General features: G+C 40.5%; 1 protein-coding gene across 1 annotated transcript in view; it reads left to right on the top strand.

Annotated features, from left to right (window-relative positions):
* The first annotated feature begins 1,015 nt into the window (after nucleotides 1–1,015).
* The window catches only part of dnah5 (dynein, axonemal, heavy chain 5), a 78,174-nt gene continuing 62,890 nt past the window's right edge, over nucleotides 1,016–16,299 (top strand). The window contains exons 1-30 of the mRNA XM_084027936.1: nucleotides 1,016–1,150; nucleotides 1,306–1,390; nucleotides 1,760–1,941; nucleotides 3,090–3,308; nucleotides 3,673–3,810; nucleotides 4,423–4,599; nucleotides 4,724–4,837; nucleotides 5,014–5,121; nucleotides 5,455–5,577; nucleotides 5,680–5,895; nucleotides 6,506–6,532; nucleotides 7,190–7,297; nucleotides 7,605–7,690; nucleotides 8,198–8,405; nucleotides 8,518–8,631; nucleotides 8,808–9,014; nucleotides 9,239–9,319; nucleotides 9,699–9,789; nucleotides 9,984–10,129; nucleotides 10,951–11,128; nucleotides 11,216–11,470; nucleotides 11,755–11,951; nucleotides 12,052–12,145; nucleotides 12,843–12,985; nucleotides 13,176–13,252; nucleotides 13,733–13,857; nucleotides 13,956–14,191; nucleotides 14,523–14,741; nucleotides 15,361–15,423; nucleotides 15,617–15,855. Coding sequence (XP_083884062.1) covers nucleotides 1,019–1,150; nucleotides 1,306–1,390; nucleotides 1,760–1,941; nucleotides 3,090–3,308; nucleotides 3,673–3,810; nucleotides 4,423–4,599; nucleotides 4,724–4,837; nucleotides 5,014–5,121; nucleotides 5,455–5,577; nucleotides 5,680–5,895; nucleotides 6,506–6,532; nucleotides 7,190–7,297; nucleotides 7,605–7,690; nucleotides 8,198–8,405; nucleotides 8,518–8,631; nucleotides 8,808–9,014; nucleotides 9,239–9,319; nucleotides 9,699–9,789; nucleotides 9,984–10,129; nucleotides 10,951–11,128; nucleotides 11,216–11,470; nucleotides 11,755–11,951; nucleotides 12,052–12,145; nucleotides 12,843–12,985; nucleotides 13,176–13,252; nucleotides 13,733–13,857; nucleotides 13,956–14,191; nucleotides 14,523–14,741; nucleotides 15,361–15,423; nucleotides 15,617–15,855 — 4,388 coding nt within the window. The 5' untranslated portion in view covers nucleotides 1,016–1,018. The remainder of the gene's footprint in view (nucleotides 1,151–1,305; nucleotides 1,391–1,759; nucleotides 1,942–3,089; nucleotides 3,309–3,672; nucleotides 3,811–4,422; nucleotides 4,600–4,723; nucleotides 4,838–5,013; nucleotides 5,122–5,454; nucleotides 5,578–5,679; nucleotides 5,896–6,505; nucleotides 6,533–7,189; nucleotides 7,298–7,604; nucleotides 7,691–8,197; nucleotides 8,406–8,517; nucleotides 8,632–8,807; nucleotides 9,015–9,238; nucleotides 9,320–9,698; nucleotides 9,790–9,983; nucleotides 10,130–10,950; nucleotides 11,129–11,215; nucleotides 11,471–11,754; nucleotides 11,952–12,051; nucleotides 12,146–12,842; nucleotides 12,986–13,175; nucleotides 13,253–13,732; nucleotides 13,858–13,955; nucleotides 14,192–14,522; nucleotides 14,742–15,360; nucleotides 15,424–15,616; nucleotides 15,856–16,299) is intronic.

Here is a 16,299-nt window from a genome sequence, read left to right as displayed (position 1 = left end):
GTTTTTTTAAGAAAGTTAATTGTTTTGCAGTTTTTGTGGGTGATGCAGGTAAAATGCAGGTGGACACGATTTGTTGTTGCCTTTTTTCACTCTACAAACTTGAACATCAATGTGGTTATTGTCTGATCCCTTTTAAAGCTGCTAACCAGCTAACGGGCTGCTGCTCTCACTGACCTTGTTGACACACGCAACTTTGAATCTAAACCAACCTGACTTGGAGTAGAATTGTCCCTTTTTCTCTTCATACCCACTTCAGCTCGTTACCTGTTAGGATATCATGTTACATTCTTTCTTATTGTTCCTGCATCCTCTATTTCCTCTTCCTTTCATTTCCATTTTACACCCCTCTTGGCTTCCTTTTTATCAGTTTTTTCCTCACTGTGTTTTTTCCCATCTAGCAATCCTACTTCAATCTCTGTCCCTTTGTCTTTTTTTTATGATTCAGTAAGTTTCATCATTTTCTTCAGCGCTTTACGTCACTTCTGTCTGATCTGTCGCATCTCTCCAATCTGGTTTTTGATACAATCCATGGGGACTCGCCCAAAGCGTTTGCACGTACAGAATGTCCATGATGAGAGAGAAACTGGATGGGTTACTAAGTCATCACTTTTAAAGTTGAATCCCAGAGGTAAAGATTGTCTTAACAGTTTGGTATTTAGAAGAGCTGCTCTCAGGTGTGCTATTTTTTGCCATGGCAAGTCACAGGAGTATGTCTCTTGCTTTGTTGTAGAAGAGGGCCTTTTAAAAGATTTCTATTTTCTATTTCGAGACAAAGGGAAGGAAGGGTAAATGAAGGGATTTAAATGCATCCTGCAGCTAGCACACGATATGCAACACCAGGTAACTTTATTCATTGGCAGACCTTGTTCCTGTGTTACTAAGCAGCGTAACCTGGCAACCCATTGTGGTAGATGTCACTGTCCCACCATTCTAAATACAAACCATTGCCTGTTGTAAAAGTATCTTGAAGTCCCCATCTAAATATGAATTAAAATTGTCTGTGTTTGTTATTCAGAAAATGTTGAAAGAGGAACGTGAAGCTAAGCGGGCTCAGCTGGATGGAAGACATGACTACATCCTCAGCATTGTGGCTTCCTGCCTTGGACTCGAGAAATCTGATGTGGAAGATGGCGTACTGGAGGGGAATCAGGTACCCTGTATTTTTCACAAAGAAATGGGTGTGGCAGCATTTGTAAGACATGAAGAACTTCTATTCTGTATATACTTTATGCCGCTGCTCAAAGGGCAACACAATGGCTTTCCTTTTGGGAGACCGTTGTGAAGTTTACTTTTCATGTTTGCCAGATTGACCGCATGGAGCAATTCTTTGCAGTGGAGGGTCTTCCACACCTCATGTTCTTCTATCAGGACACTGAGCCAATCGAAGCAGGTAAGGTGTAAATTTACACACAGCATGTAAATCATGAAGACTGGCGTCCTGTCCAGAGTGTACCCCGCCTTCGCCCAATGACAGCTGGGATCGGCTCCAGCCCCCCCCGTGACCCTAAATACAGGATAAGCGGTAGAAAATGGATGGATGGATGGATGTAAATCATGAAGGAACTGTGTCGACTATAGCTCAGTGCACGTTTCAATACATCAAGCTGAGGTTCTGTCCCAGTATGAATAAACCTATGGCCAACAGTGGCCACTGCAGTATTGTGATCAGTTATACTTTGATTAAAATCCAAATTCTCCAGTATCAGGATTAAATTGAGGACTCAAGCTTGATATGTTGTGATCCAATTCTTTGTTCCAGCAGCAGCATCGGCATCAGCATCAGCCTCTGCAGCCTCCCAGCTTGTTGCCCGGCAGCCTGGTTGCAGCAAGAAGTCTAAAGTGTTTGTGACAGACGGGAGGGATGTGGCGCTCACCGGAGTGTGTGCCTTTTTCACCAGAGCCAACACTTCTAAGGCAATCACCTCTGAGAACATACACAGAGTGAGTCACATCGTACCGTTTTGCAAATGTTAGCGTCATGACTTTCACAGTGAACTTGCATGAAGTGCCAACAAACTTTCAATTTAACAAACGTTAGAAGTTTGAAATGATGAAAAAATGAATATATGGTACTATGGAACTAGTGAGACAATATGGGGACAGAGCAGTCTCTGATGCCACAGGCAGTTCTGGCTATTGATTCTAGCTGATCACCTGCTGTCAGCAGCAAAGCTAATCACCACCACTGATAAACGGACATGTTTGCACAAGACGTTCACAGCAAGAGGATCGGAAAGGACAACTCTGGTGTGTGTGTGTGTGTGTGTGCGTGCGTGTGCACTCTTTGTGTTTGCCCTCAGTCGTGGTTAGTTTATATTTACTGATGGTAGGCCTACATTTAAGCATCAAAATTGGCAATTAAATCACATTTAAACCGTGAAAAACAATAAGAGCAACTCACAAAGCAATACATTATTTGCTGTTAATGTGTTTCAACAACAGAACATTTTTGTAGAGTTAGCCTACTGCCCAGCTTAACCTAGCAACCTTCAGGTTTAGGTAACGGTTCAAATATTCCTCTCAGAATATAGGTTTGGTCACCAACGTTTTACACACCACACTGTCATGCGGATGACATTTTTCATCCTCACAATTACAAATGGTATAGTGGTTCAAATGGACAACATGCAATCTCATCTGGAGGGTTAAAGGTCCCTCTTTGGCCAAACTCTTTGTCCCAAAGAACCCAATACTGTTGGGTTCCCAAATTAAGCCCATGGCTTTCCATCCCCTGCGATTCGCCTCAGAGCATCAGTGGCACCAGTGTGTGCACTTTGCATCTACATGGACAGGCCTAGGATATTTAGGGATGCTTGTTTCATTGTCTAACCCATATACAAGGCAGACCTACATCTAAGCAACACCCTTCCTACTGGTTGGTAGAGGTCATTTTTATGGCCTATAAAGTTAAGGGTCTCTATCTGGTCTGCGCGCTGACTCTATGGCAGCATACAGGGCATTTATCTCAAGGACATGTTTGGCTGCAAGCACAGAAATAGGGTTACGGTCATATATTGTTTTTGGATTCAGTAATATATTTCAATCTTTTGCAATGATGTTTGGAAATGTGTGCACCTTTATGTCTCTAGGATGTCAATTTCAATATGTTGGACACAACGAAGGTGGGTCTGCTAAAAAGTGTTGAGCAGTTGCTCTCCGAGATCTTCATCCCCACATTGAGTAAGATGAACCACGGTTGGGGGGAGCTGGCCAGTCCCCAGGCCCAGGCTGTCAAACAGGACTTCATTTCATCATTGGAAAGCTTTGTGTCTGTTTTGGCTGGAGCACAGGAGAGCCTGCAAGAAAAGGTAAGAACAAAAACCCACCCAAGAGGATAAGTTTTACTGTTAATCTGTGAGAGAAAGCTATAAAATACCCAATGAAGAAATGCTTTTGACTACAATATGAAGCGGACCTAAATAGGTGTGCACTAACCAGATATCACAACCATGCCAGTCCTTGGTAAAGGTGTGTTGCTCTGCAAAAACACAGAAAAAACCTTTGAACCTCATCACAGTAGAGCATTTCATTAAAACAGTAAGACACTTAAACTGCAAAATGACTGTAAACAGCCTGTTTTGACGATAGTCTCTTTTTGTATAAACTTGTGTGAGCACATCCACAAACAATATTCATAGACACTGCAGCAACCATGTCATGTTTTTTCTCCAGGTTACCTTGAAAGAGTGTGACACGTTTGACCTGCGGGTGCTGAAAGGCCCATCAGACTACATGGCAGCAGCCAACAGCACAGAGACCACAGACAAGATAGAGGCCTGCATGAAAGTCTGGATCAAACAGATAGAACAGGTGAGACGTACAGATGTTATCCTTACCCATACTTAACAATGCACATGTATTAAATACTGTAACATTGTACTCTTCTATGCTGTGCAGAGGGAGCATGTGGCCAGATTTTTGAAACAGAATTTATTCTCAGAGCCAAGTTTTCATGCAGTGAAACACACTTTTGGATGCAGGTTGTATTCAAACTGAGCAGGTTATGTGTAAGACAAATATTTGACTGAATATGTGCTAAATATATCATGAAGCTGGAGCAACATATGCTTGAAATACATGTTCATCCTTTAAATCAGCAGAACTACCTGGCAGATCAGATGCAAATGATAGATTTTTGTCATACAGTTACTTTATGAAGATTACTTCTGATACATTTGCAGCACCCACAACATTCAAGAATGTTCTTGAATATTCAATATTGTTATGTTACCCTTGACATATTTCATGTTTTTACAGTTGTATCTCTCAACTCAAACATGAATAAATTTAAGGCCCGTTGGGGAGGGATGCAACACTACCACAATAAAACATATACACTGTATGAGACTGAGGGAAACGAAGGGTAAACTGTAGAGATGATGCATAAACAGTGAGAAGATATAAAGTACCTTTGTTCTCCAGGTTCTGGCTGAGAGTGACCAATTGAGAAAGGAGGCGGATGACCTTGGCCCTCGGGCTGAGCTGGACCACTGGAAGAAACGAATGTCCCGCTTCAGCTACCTTCTGGACCAACTTAAGAGCCCCGATGTCAAGGCTGTGCTGGGTGTGCTCTTGATGGCAAAATCTAAACTCATCAAGGTCAGTTGCTGCTAGGTTTCAGGGACTATATTTTGAAAAAATCTGTGATTTTGCTAGGACACTATTTTCATTCTACAAAAAAAATCTTCTGGATATTAAATGCAATAAGGGTTTGTTTGTGTAGTCTTGGCGGGAGCTAGACACGAGGATCACCGATGCAGCCAACGAGGCCAAAGACAATGTCAAGTACCTCTACAGCTTGGAGAAGTTCTGCGACCCTCTCTACAACAGTGACCCTGTAAGAAAACTTCTCTTTAAAGATGAAGTGGTCTGCTGCTTTAAAAGCAAACCAAATGTATCCTGTTGAACTGTCTGTAAGTTGTGGAGATGGCGTGTTACAAAACTACTGTTCAATGTCCTAATGTGCAAGTTATTAAAAACACTCTACAAGCTATAACTTCTGTTTCACCCCAGGTATCAATGGTGGATGCAATCCCCGGTCTGATCAATGCCATCAGGATGATTCATAGTATTTCTCGCAACTACAACACATCAGAGAAGATTACCTCTCTTTTTGTCAAGGTAGGGGTGGCTGTGTGCACAATGCAACAATACATTGAATGTGTGTGATTTAAAAAAACTATATTTTCATGGATGAATAAAATTAACCATTGAAACTTTCAATGTTTGCCTATTAAGGGCATCGTTAAATTTACCTTGAGTGAAAAACAAGTATTGGGAACAAAAGGATTTTTAAAATGTCCATTTCTAAGAACACGTCAGGGTGGAAATTACTCGCTGATAATGTATGCACCAATATTTAGCTATGTTTCTAGATGTATAGTTTCAAGTTGTTTGGGTCCACAAATGAGTCAAATGCATATCTTTATTTCACCAAACCCTCAATTCCTCCAGGTGACAAACCAGATGATCACAGCCTGCAAAGCCTACATCACTAATAATGGCTCCAATTCAATATGGGACCAGCCTCAGCAAGTTGTAGCTGAAAAACTCAAAGCTGCCATCCACCTCAACCAGGTACTGCTTATTGTTAGAATAGGTCATTCAAAATGTCAATCTTTTCTCTCCCCTAGTTTTGAAAGTGACCACCGTTATCACGTGTTTCACTGTGTCCTCCAGGAGTATCAGCGGTATTTTCATAAAACCAAGGCGAAGCTGGAACAGACTCCCTCAGAGAGACAGTTTGATTTCAGTGAGATGTACATTTTTGGGAAGTTTGACACGTTCCAGCGACGACTCAACAAGATCCTGGAAATGTTCAGCACCATTTCCACCTACTCGGCCCTGCAGGACTCGAAGATAGAAGGGCTCGAGACCATGGCCACCAGGTTTCAAGTGGGTACATTGTTGGATCCCATTATTGTCAAGATATGTTTGATAATTCAGACATTCCATTAACTGATTAAAGGCTGCTGCCAGCCAGCTGAGCCATTCTCAGCCATTCATTGATGTTGAAATATGTGTGGCAAATGCAAGGCTGCTTCAGTGGGCTACAGCAATGAAGAGAATGGGATGTGATTCAATGAGCAGGATTTTTTTGAAATAGGGGAAAAAAACACATTTTAATTTCTTAAATTCATATAATTTTGTGATTGGGGGTATACAGATGAGAAGAAATAAAGCAAAACTATGATAAATAAGCATTTTTTATAGGTTGAGATATTCGAGACATGAACATAGGGGTAAAGTCCAAAAGGGAGCGTTTTTGTCAATAATGAGCTTCAGGCTGTTCAGTACACCTTGCCACTGTAATGTTCCTTGGTTTCTTCTTGTGGGGAAACGTGTGACAATATTTACCTTTACAAAATAGGATTATACTCCCTTGTCCTTATAGAAAATGACACTTGAATTGATTTAATGGCATCATGCTGTCTAATTGGTGTTTTTTCCTTGAGAGTACATTGATGTGTGCTGTCTGTTTGTTTCTGCTTCCTTGGATGTCCAGACTGCAGAAATGCAGGGGAAATGGGAGGTAATGTCTCACCAGTCGTCTACTTTTAGTTATGCATGTCCCATTTTTGTAGTTTGCAATGTGCAGTGGTAAAATACATACCGGTAGCCATGACATTTTACCACTGTACATATCACGTTATACAATATGAGGATACTAACTGAGCATGAACAGAGAAATGTTGTTTGTTGCTCCATTGATGTGTGTTCAGGTATTTTCTCCAGCAGTTTACTAGATAATGTGTTGCATGCAGTCCAGTTAACCTACTTTAATTAATTCAGTGCTTTCAAGGCCTAAGTAACCAGACAGAGCTGGATTACAATATATTGCAGACATCTCTTTTTACAGAAGTTGACAGTTCACTCTTCATTTTATTCACACTTTATGGTAAGTGTTGGTGTTACACTGTGTTTGTTCTTTACTATTTTACAACCCAGATTACCTCCCAGACTGAAAGGACATGTTGCTAACATCACTGTGATGACACACAGTTGGTCAAGGGAATGAGATTACAGTATATAATTCAAAACAAAATAGCAATATTCCCCAGCTCTGGTTTGAATGCTGCAGAACAATGAGGCTATATTTTAGAGGCTTTTATTTAGAACCGATGAATGTAATTTTTTTTTTAAATGTATTGTACATGTTTGTATGCTTGTGTGTTTGTATGTGTGATAGGCTATTGTGCTGAACATGAAGAAAAAACATTATAGTTTCCTCGACCAGAGAAGAATGGACTTTGATGTTGACTATGAAGAATTCTGCAAAAGCACCTCTGAGCTTCATGTAAGTCAACATCACAGACACAACTAATTAGTTTTGTTTCCTCTATGTTGTACAGTTTAATTAATGGGCCTTCACATTGACATCGTGTTTTTGTTATTATGGCTGATAAAGCCTCTGCTCAGGTTGAAGTTGGATGAAGTAATTGATTGACGTGAGCGCATTATAGTTTACGTACATAACCACACTATGCTGAGAAATATTCAAATAAGAAAGAAAAACTGCAGTGAAAACACTTATTAATTTGTATTTCAAAGTTTGACTGCCTTTTGTAAATATGTTTTTTTGTCATCGGTCTTTGTGCTTCCAGAATCAGCTGAAGAGTTTCATGGATTGCACCTTTGAAAAGATTCAAAATACTGAGAGAGCTCTAAATGTGCTGAAGAAATTCGAAAGGTAACCCATGTTTTAGCAATTCGATTCATCCAGTGCATGTTCATTTAAATTAAGGTATTTTCAAGTCTGGTACTGAAAACTTCTAATTCTAAAGCTAAATAGTAATAGTTAATTGCATTTGCATGGCTTCTCGGGTTTAAACAAGTGCAGCACCTAATCCAATGGCAGAAGGACTCTGAATGGATCTTTCTCACTGTGAACATTTCATTATATTAAACAGAGGTGTAACTAATAACATAATCATTCCATTCCAATGGTTTGTGAGTTTCAAGGTTCTCTTTTGTGTGTATACTAACATGATATACTGGCATATCTAAAGGAACGGCCCCATTGTTGTGTTATTAGTTACACCCCAGTGTTTCCTGCAATACAAATGTGGTTCCAAGTAACTGTAATAAACCTTGACCTAATAAATAGAAGATGTAATTGCTGCAATATTGTGTTACAGTTCAATCTATTTGCATCTTATGATTTAATTCTTTTTTAACAACTTTTCATTCAAAACAGACTGGGCATCCCAGACCTTGGCATCGATGAGAAGTACCAGCGCATTCTGCAGAATTATGGCCGTGACATTGAAATGGTCTCCCGTGTCTACATGAAGCAGAAACTGGACCCCCCCATTGGCCGGAACATGCCCCACGTTGCGGGTCGGATCATGTGGGCTCGGCAGCTCTCTAGCAGAATCCAGGGTCCCATGGATCTCTTTCAGCAGGTTATATTGAATTTCTGCCTCTCACTTCTGCCCGGGCGTTGTCTTTTGTTGATTTACAGTAAAATTGTCAGTGCATTTTTTGAATATAGTATATGATTGTATCCTTGTGTAGCATCCTGGTGTTCTTTCCACACCAGAGGCCAAGGGGATCATCAGGAACTTCAACAGGGTAGCAAGGGTCCTGTTGGAGTTTGAGATGCTATACCATCACAGCTGGATGACAAAGGTAAATGGGGTGAAAATAAGTCCCATCACAGCATGCACATACACATGTGTTTTCTCCATTCTTAATAACCAATGCCAAATTTCCTTTCTTTTTACTCTTCTTTCTGCTTCCTCTCACCTCTCCTTTCTCACAACCCTCCCCGAACAACCTAATCTACCGTGATACCTCCTGCCCAGATGGGGGATACCCGGGTGGGCCTGCAGGCCTCTCTGCTGGTCAAGTCTCTAGAGACAGGTGCGCTGTTTGTGAACCTTGACCCAGAGATTCTGACCCAGATCAGGGAAGTGAACTGCATGACTAGGATGAATTTGGAGATTCCGCCATTTGCTGCTCTGTTGCAGCAGAAACAGGACACCCTGAAAAAGAACTACAACAAATTGCAGGTGAATACTCCACACAGTCAACACATCATATACATACCGCTTTAAAGACACAATAGGAGGGCCAACGTTGATTGTGCATGTATGAAAATGTATTGTGTAAAAAAGCCCCACACAGAATATTGTACATACATTATTGTGCTCTTAGAGCATTTTCCACTGAGCAAACCACGTCAACACTGTTGTGAGTGAATACACAAACAGTATAAATGTCTTTCTTCTTCCAGTTAATGCTGAGTGAGAACACCAGAGTGCGGGCTAAGATCCAGAGTGCTTTTGAGCAGCTGGCCATGCCACATGTAGCTAAGGTAAGATATGACAGTAATGATAGAACTACATTTGCATTCAAACCATAGACAATATCCTGCATGTTGGTTATACTGGTACTGTAATGATAATGATAATTGATGATCATTAAGGGACCCCCCCCCCCCCCCCCCCCCCTCTCTCTCAACCAATTAAACTGTGTGTACTTTTCACAAGTTCACAAGTAATGGTCATGAGCCACAAGGTTTGGGAATGACTGACTTTAGCCAAAGGATGCATCTGTGTGTTGGGTCAAACTTTTTAGGATTGTTGAGTTTTAAATGATTTATGAATTATATCAGTATCAAAACGGATTTAGTTCTTTCACTTTTGATTTGGTCATTCAAATAAAAGAATAAAAACATATTTTTTGGTGAATAGGTGGATGAGGCTATACTGCCGGGTTTGACCTCCATCAACTGGACGTCACTGAACATAGACAAGTACCTCGATGGCATCGACAAGGCTCTGGGTAAGCAAAAGGTCCATCGATATCAATGACCAACATGCTGGCACATTAAAACATCATCACACAGTTTTGTGTGTTCTCATAAGTAACTTACATACAGTATATATGCTGTCCCTCCCTATGCTCCACATTTTCTCTGTCCATTTATTTGCTCTTCTTCTGCTGGTCTGTGTCCCTCGTTCTCTTTTCCTCTCCAGTTGAGCTGGAGCTGCTGATGGACCGGGTGAACGACTTGGTGGAATTTAGGATAGACGCTGTCCTGCAGGAGATGAGCAGATCCACTCTGTGTGTGTTGCCAGAGGATGAACCAGTTGCCTGTGAGGAGTTTGTTCAGACTACAAGGGTAAATACTAGTCTGTTTCTACTAGAATGACAGTAATAGTCTTTAGTTATAGCTGTACTAAGCTAACTCCAGCCCCTGCCCACGACCGCTTGCTCTAATTTGAAAGATGTTATGTTATGTAAAAATGGCATTAAATACACAAGGGCTTTATTACAATTAGCACTAAAGTATTTTCCTCTCAGACAATTTGTTATTTTTTTGTTAATTAACATGTCTGAGTTAATATATGATGTATGACTTAGGTTATAGATTCTCATGAATGACTCCGTCTGTAATTAAGACTGACTTTTGAATAGTTACTGATGGAGTAACCATTCATTCATGGCCGAGTCCTCCATGAGTCTTACATGAGTTCTGCATTAACTCAGGATGAACTGGGCATTAGTTAAGCATCAATTAATGCTGATGAGTGTCTTCCTAATGTAAAGTTTTACCAATAAAAGTTATCTCAACAAAGTTATGGGAATGACAAAGCAGTATATTTCTACATTGGAATGATGTGAAGTACACATTGACTCATTGGTATCTCAATACACGCCATGGGATGTCCACTACTGACAGTAATTGAAGCTGACATTATTTAATTTTGTGCCACGATAACTTCATTACAGTTCTCTATAGAGTTGAATTAAAGTCCATTGAAAAGTAACGCTGAAATGTAATTTTCATGTTTTTCACTGTGAATCTTACCTATGCTATCACAAGGGGGAAAAAATCCATACAGTTTTATTGTGATTGAGTGGACCTTGGTTTATATAATGATATTTTGCAGTGCACGTTAAATGTCATATTTAATGCATGTCATATACATATTTGTATAGGACATGTGCATAAGACAAGCCCAGAGTCTCCACACTAAAAGCTCATTAGTGGAGGATGCTGCTAATGAACTGATCAACATGCTGCTGGAGTTTGACCACAATCAGAGAGAGGAGGCGGAGAAGGTTGAGGAAGACAGCTGCACTGATGGCAAGACCATAGACCCCATCGACAGTGAAGGTAACTTAACATTTTCCTTTTGAGATCAAATAGAATGGGATATGAAAAGGTGTCCTGTCTGTAAATGTTTCACCTCTTGCATCTCAGGTGAAGATGAAAGTCGCTCAGAGGGACGTCTCTTCTCTAGAAACACCTTACTCCCTCCCTCCAGTGTTGGCCCTTCCTCTCCTTTGGTGAGGAAGAAGAAGAAGAGGGACCTGATGGAAGTGATGGAGGAGGAAGCTCAGGAGCTGCTCTCTTACTTCAATCATCGCAATGTGGATGCTCTGCTCAGACTGACACGCAACACCCTGGAGATGCTGCGCAAGCGCATTCACGCTTCCTCCCTCACGCATTTCTGTGGTGGGTCTTTTGCTGCTTTCAGTAAACACAAAATTAAAAACAAAATACAATTATATAAAGGCTTATCACTGTGATAAAAGCAGTTTTGGGCAGAACAAAAGGATCAAATAATGAAACAATTATCCTTCAGTTAAAAGCAAGTTATGCTCCATGTCAGCTGTAGCGGGTAACATAAATTTTGTCGTGAGGTTGATTTTTGCCTTTTCTGTCCACTAAGCACATAAAATGGCCATTTTTGAATCCCATCATACTTTAAGAGAGCGACCTTTCTCTCCCCCCTGTAGCTGAGGGTGACTCACCCAGTCACGGCAAAAGAAACGGTCAGTGGGCAATCTTCAGAGTCAATGTGACCCTCTCCATCCCTAACATCGCCATGGTTCCAGCTCTGGAGGAGGTCCAACAGGCTCTTAACCGGGCTGTAGAGTGTATTGTCAGTGTCAACAAAGGAGTCAGTCAGTGGAGCAAAGAAAGGATCTCCAAGGTGGGTTTGATCTGAAGAAGAACAACTTCTATGTTGGAGTGATAAGTGTTATAGCCCTGTAGTCCACTTCAATTCCTTTATGTCTGTTTCCCCTTTACAGAGAAAAATGAATGAAAGACGGATGGCGGCTCTGAAACAGGACAGTTCTGAGAGTGAATCAGAAGACGGAGCAACAACATACAGGAGCCTGGCTGGTATGAGACCTTACGCAATTCATTCCCAGCAGTTCAAGAACTCAACACTGGCTAAAGATTGATCTATCCACATTTTTTTCTAACATGCAGAGAAGATCATTGCACATTAGTGACTGCACCATAGTCAATTGATACTCAGATCTCCTTATTTCACAGCTCAGCAGAGCAAAGCCACATCTGACTTAGAGCAGATAGAGACGTGTTGATGGAAATTATATGAATATGTCAGTGGCTTTGAAACGAAGACATCTAAACAAAAGACACTGTAAAATCAGACACATTGCACCATGGCTAACACAGAGGTAATGTTGTGAAACGTGAAAATGGATAAAAAAATTACAGGGTGATTGATGTGAAATAGAAAGTTGGCTATGAACATGTTCTGTATACACCTTAGAATCACAGAATAATGACCAAGTTAAAGTGGTCATTTCAGTAACATGATATTTAAAGCACCCACTGACGCGAGAAACGTTTTAACAGACATTTTATGTTATGCTGCATTCCCCATTGCCCATATAACCTCATCATTAACACGTATTACAGGATTCCAGCTCTTGCAACAATCCTGTTTTGATGCATAATCATAAATGACGGATTCTAAGCAAAAGTCGAGCTGTTTAATAATGTTTCGGTCCATCCGGTTTACCCCCTTTCCTTACAATCACAATATATCTGTCCTCCAAACTCTTGTCAGATGGCAGCATCTCCGATATTTCGGCATCTGTGATCCAGGCGCTCCCATTCCAGGCTAGAAACTACTACAAGAGTGTATCTGAGAACAAAGAGATAGTCAAGCTGGTGTCTGTTCTCAGCACCTCCATCAGCTCCACCAAAAAGGTACCTTTCATTTCAACAGTCATTTCAATAAAGCACAACATGTATTGAATTGGTCTAACATTTACAGAACAAAGGGGGATATATATATATATATATATGTTAACATTTATTTTTATTTATTTATGTTAATGTCATGTCTGCGACCTCCCATGAAGATAAATTACCTTATCATCTTATCCAAAATCTACAGGAAGTGATGATTTCTCTGGACCGTTTCAGCCGTTACCATCACATCTGGAGAGAGGACCGTGAAGACACATTGCGAAAGTATGATGAACCGAATGACTGACTGATATTCATATCCGACTCTTACTGAGAAGTAGGGTTGCAAAATTCCATGAATTAATGGGAATTAACAGGAATTTATGGGAATAAACAGGAATAAACCTGGAATTTACAAAATTGAAGGTTGGCCCTTAGCAGGGATTTTAAATATAGTTGGGAAAATATATTTTAGCATAATCTTGACTAAAACAACCAGATTTCATGCAAGTACACTTCAGAATATCTTAGCTAATCCTCAATCACATGCACAAAACACATTGCTTACTGCAGGAGTGTTGTTAGCTAGGGCCTAGCCAAACAACTAGTTATAGCTTAGCTTCCCATGGAAAGTTTCTAGAAAAAGTTTCCAGATATTTTCCTCCCCTTTGTAACCATACTGAGAAGAAACCTTTTGATTTCTATGCATAACGCTACTGTCAACAGTACTTTGTCTTTGTTTTTTTTTTGGTTCGTTTTTTACAGATTCATTCAGGACAGTCCCTTGCTATCAGAGTTTGAGGGCCAGATTATTTTCTACCAAGATCTGGAGCTGGAAATAAACTCTGAACCAGAGTACATCACGGTGGGAGCTTTGGCTCTATTCACAGGTTAGCATTGCAGAGGCTATACTGGAAGTGTTAGAATTGATTTCTTCAGTTTCACCAGTCAATCCATCACTCATCTCACATGTATTTCTTTGTACCAGCGGACCTGAAGATGTCCCTCACTACTGAAACTAAGAACTGGATGGTGGACTACGGACTATACTGTAACAGGAAATATCGCTCAGACATGGAGAAGACCTTTGCTTTTGTTGATGAAGCAGGAAAGAAACTGAATCGGCAGATCAAAGACCTGGATGACATTCGCATCGCCATGGCCTCGCTCAAGGAGATCAGAGAGCACCAGATATCTATTGACTTTCAAGTTGGTCCCGTAGAGGTAAACATGGCATTCATGCATATGTGGTAATTGCTTACTCTCTTTCCATACAAAGAAATGCACACTGTCATTTACATGAGAGCATTTCAGCAGTCTTTCAGGAGTATTATGTCATAAGCCATAGGTGTTCTGAAAATGAACAGGAAAAGACAACAAAGACAAAAATGTAGTGAAATTCATGGGAGCTACAAGCCCCAGCAACATGCGCCATTTGAATAATATTTATGAAAGCATTTACCTTGAGTCCTGTATCCTGGCATAGTGGAGATGTATGTATGATTTACCAATATCTGTAGATGTCAGATGAAAGACTTTTCCCCCATCCTCACAGGAGTCCTATGCCATGCTCCATAAATATGGCCTGTCAGTGGCAAAAGAGGAGGCGGATAAGGTGGACACGCTGCGTTACACCTGGGAAAAGCTGCTGTCCCGCAGTACAGAGGTACAGAATGAGCTTGTGACCCTGCAGCCCAACTTCAGAGGAGAGCTGGTCAGCAATGTGGAGACTTTCGTGGAAGATTGTCAACACTTTTACCAGGATTATGACAAGGTAAAGAAAAAAGAAAATGATGAAATGTCTGCACAAACACTCAAAGACTCTCACAGCCGTGGCAGCCAACGGCAGTATGATAATAACTTCCCTGCAAGCTATTTATTTTACATTAAATTAGGGCTAATACAATTTCTACAAGTTATAAGACTGCAGTACACAGTCATAACCTGGATTATTAAATAACACATTTTCAAATAGACAAATAATTAGTAAATGAAATAAGTGCATTGAAGATTAGAAATTAGAAATGGTGCATTTACCATTTGATCTCTACAAAGTATATATAGTATGCTATATAAACTGCTACACTGGCAGGTAACTGTCAGTTATTATTATTATTATTATTACTATTATTAGATGTTGTTATGATGTGGTGTATGTGCAAATACAAACCCTCAAAAGTCTCTACAGAGCTGTGCCATCGCCATCGGAAAGTACCAGTGCTTCAGAGGAACGTGTTTCCTTGAATCCTCTCTCCTCGCATCTTCTCCTTACATCTCTCTAGGCGTGTTCGGAGGCACGGACTTAGATGCAAGGCAAAGCACATGAAGGAAATGTGGATACATGAGGGAATTGGGATCTATTCATAAACATACTTTTTCTCCCTCTGCTTCAGGATGGCCCCATGGTTGTAGGGCTAGCTCCTCAGGATGCCAGTGATAGACTCATCATGTTTCAGGTGTGTTACGGACTATCTGTGTGGGTGTGATATTTAAATTAATGATTCAATCTGTTTAAAATGTATACATGGGGAATCACATATACTGGTACTACTGCATATTATTCAAATGAACAATGACTGAAAAAAAGCACGACTTACATTTTTAATACCAAAATGATTTTGGATATTTTGTTGCTATTCTTCTCTTTAGAATCGGTTTGACAACCTGTTCCGGAAGTACGTCACTTACACAGGTGGAGAGGAGCTGTTTGGACTTCCTGTTACCCAGCATCCCCAGCTGTTAGAGATTAGGAAGCAGCTGGCTCTGCTGCAGAAGTTGTACGGCCTTTACAACAACGTCATTGAAACAGTCAATGGTTACTTTGATATCCTCTGGGCCGACATCCACATTGAGCAGATCAATAACGAGCTACTGGATTTTCAGACGAGGTACTACAGGATCTGGATGAATTTAACTAATCAGTATTCAGTCTTCTTCTCCTTAGCTGTGCTGTCCTGAGCTAAACTGGGATTGGAAGAGATAGTGAGACATTTCCTGACTATATCATGCACCTTCCTCTCAACTCAGCCCGATAAGGTGTTTTACTGACGAGACTGAGAAATGAAAAAGGAATATGATTTGATGAGTTCATCTCCCTATAGCAACAGATTCCTGGCCTATAAAATGTTTTTCATGAAGCACTGCATGAATGCTCTGAGGGATTTCAATTTCACCATTTTCATCCAAGTTTATCTTTCTACTCTGTTCTCTACAGGGGTTCGATTATTGTGCATATGTCAAAGGGAAACTAAAGGGGAAAGATGCTCAGAGAATACAAGTTAAAGGCAATTCAATATAGAAAAACAAAATATTTTTCTTCCCCCGAGTGTGAG

This window comes from Eutrigla gurnardus, assembly GCF_963514095.1.
Source record: "Eutrigla gurnardus genome assembly, chromosome: 14".
NCBI classification, from domain to species: Eukaryota; Metazoa; Chordata; class Actinopteri; order Perciformes; family Triglidae; genus Eutrigla; species Eutrigla gurnardus.
This window is presented reverse-complemented; position numbering and strand designations above follow the sequence as displayed.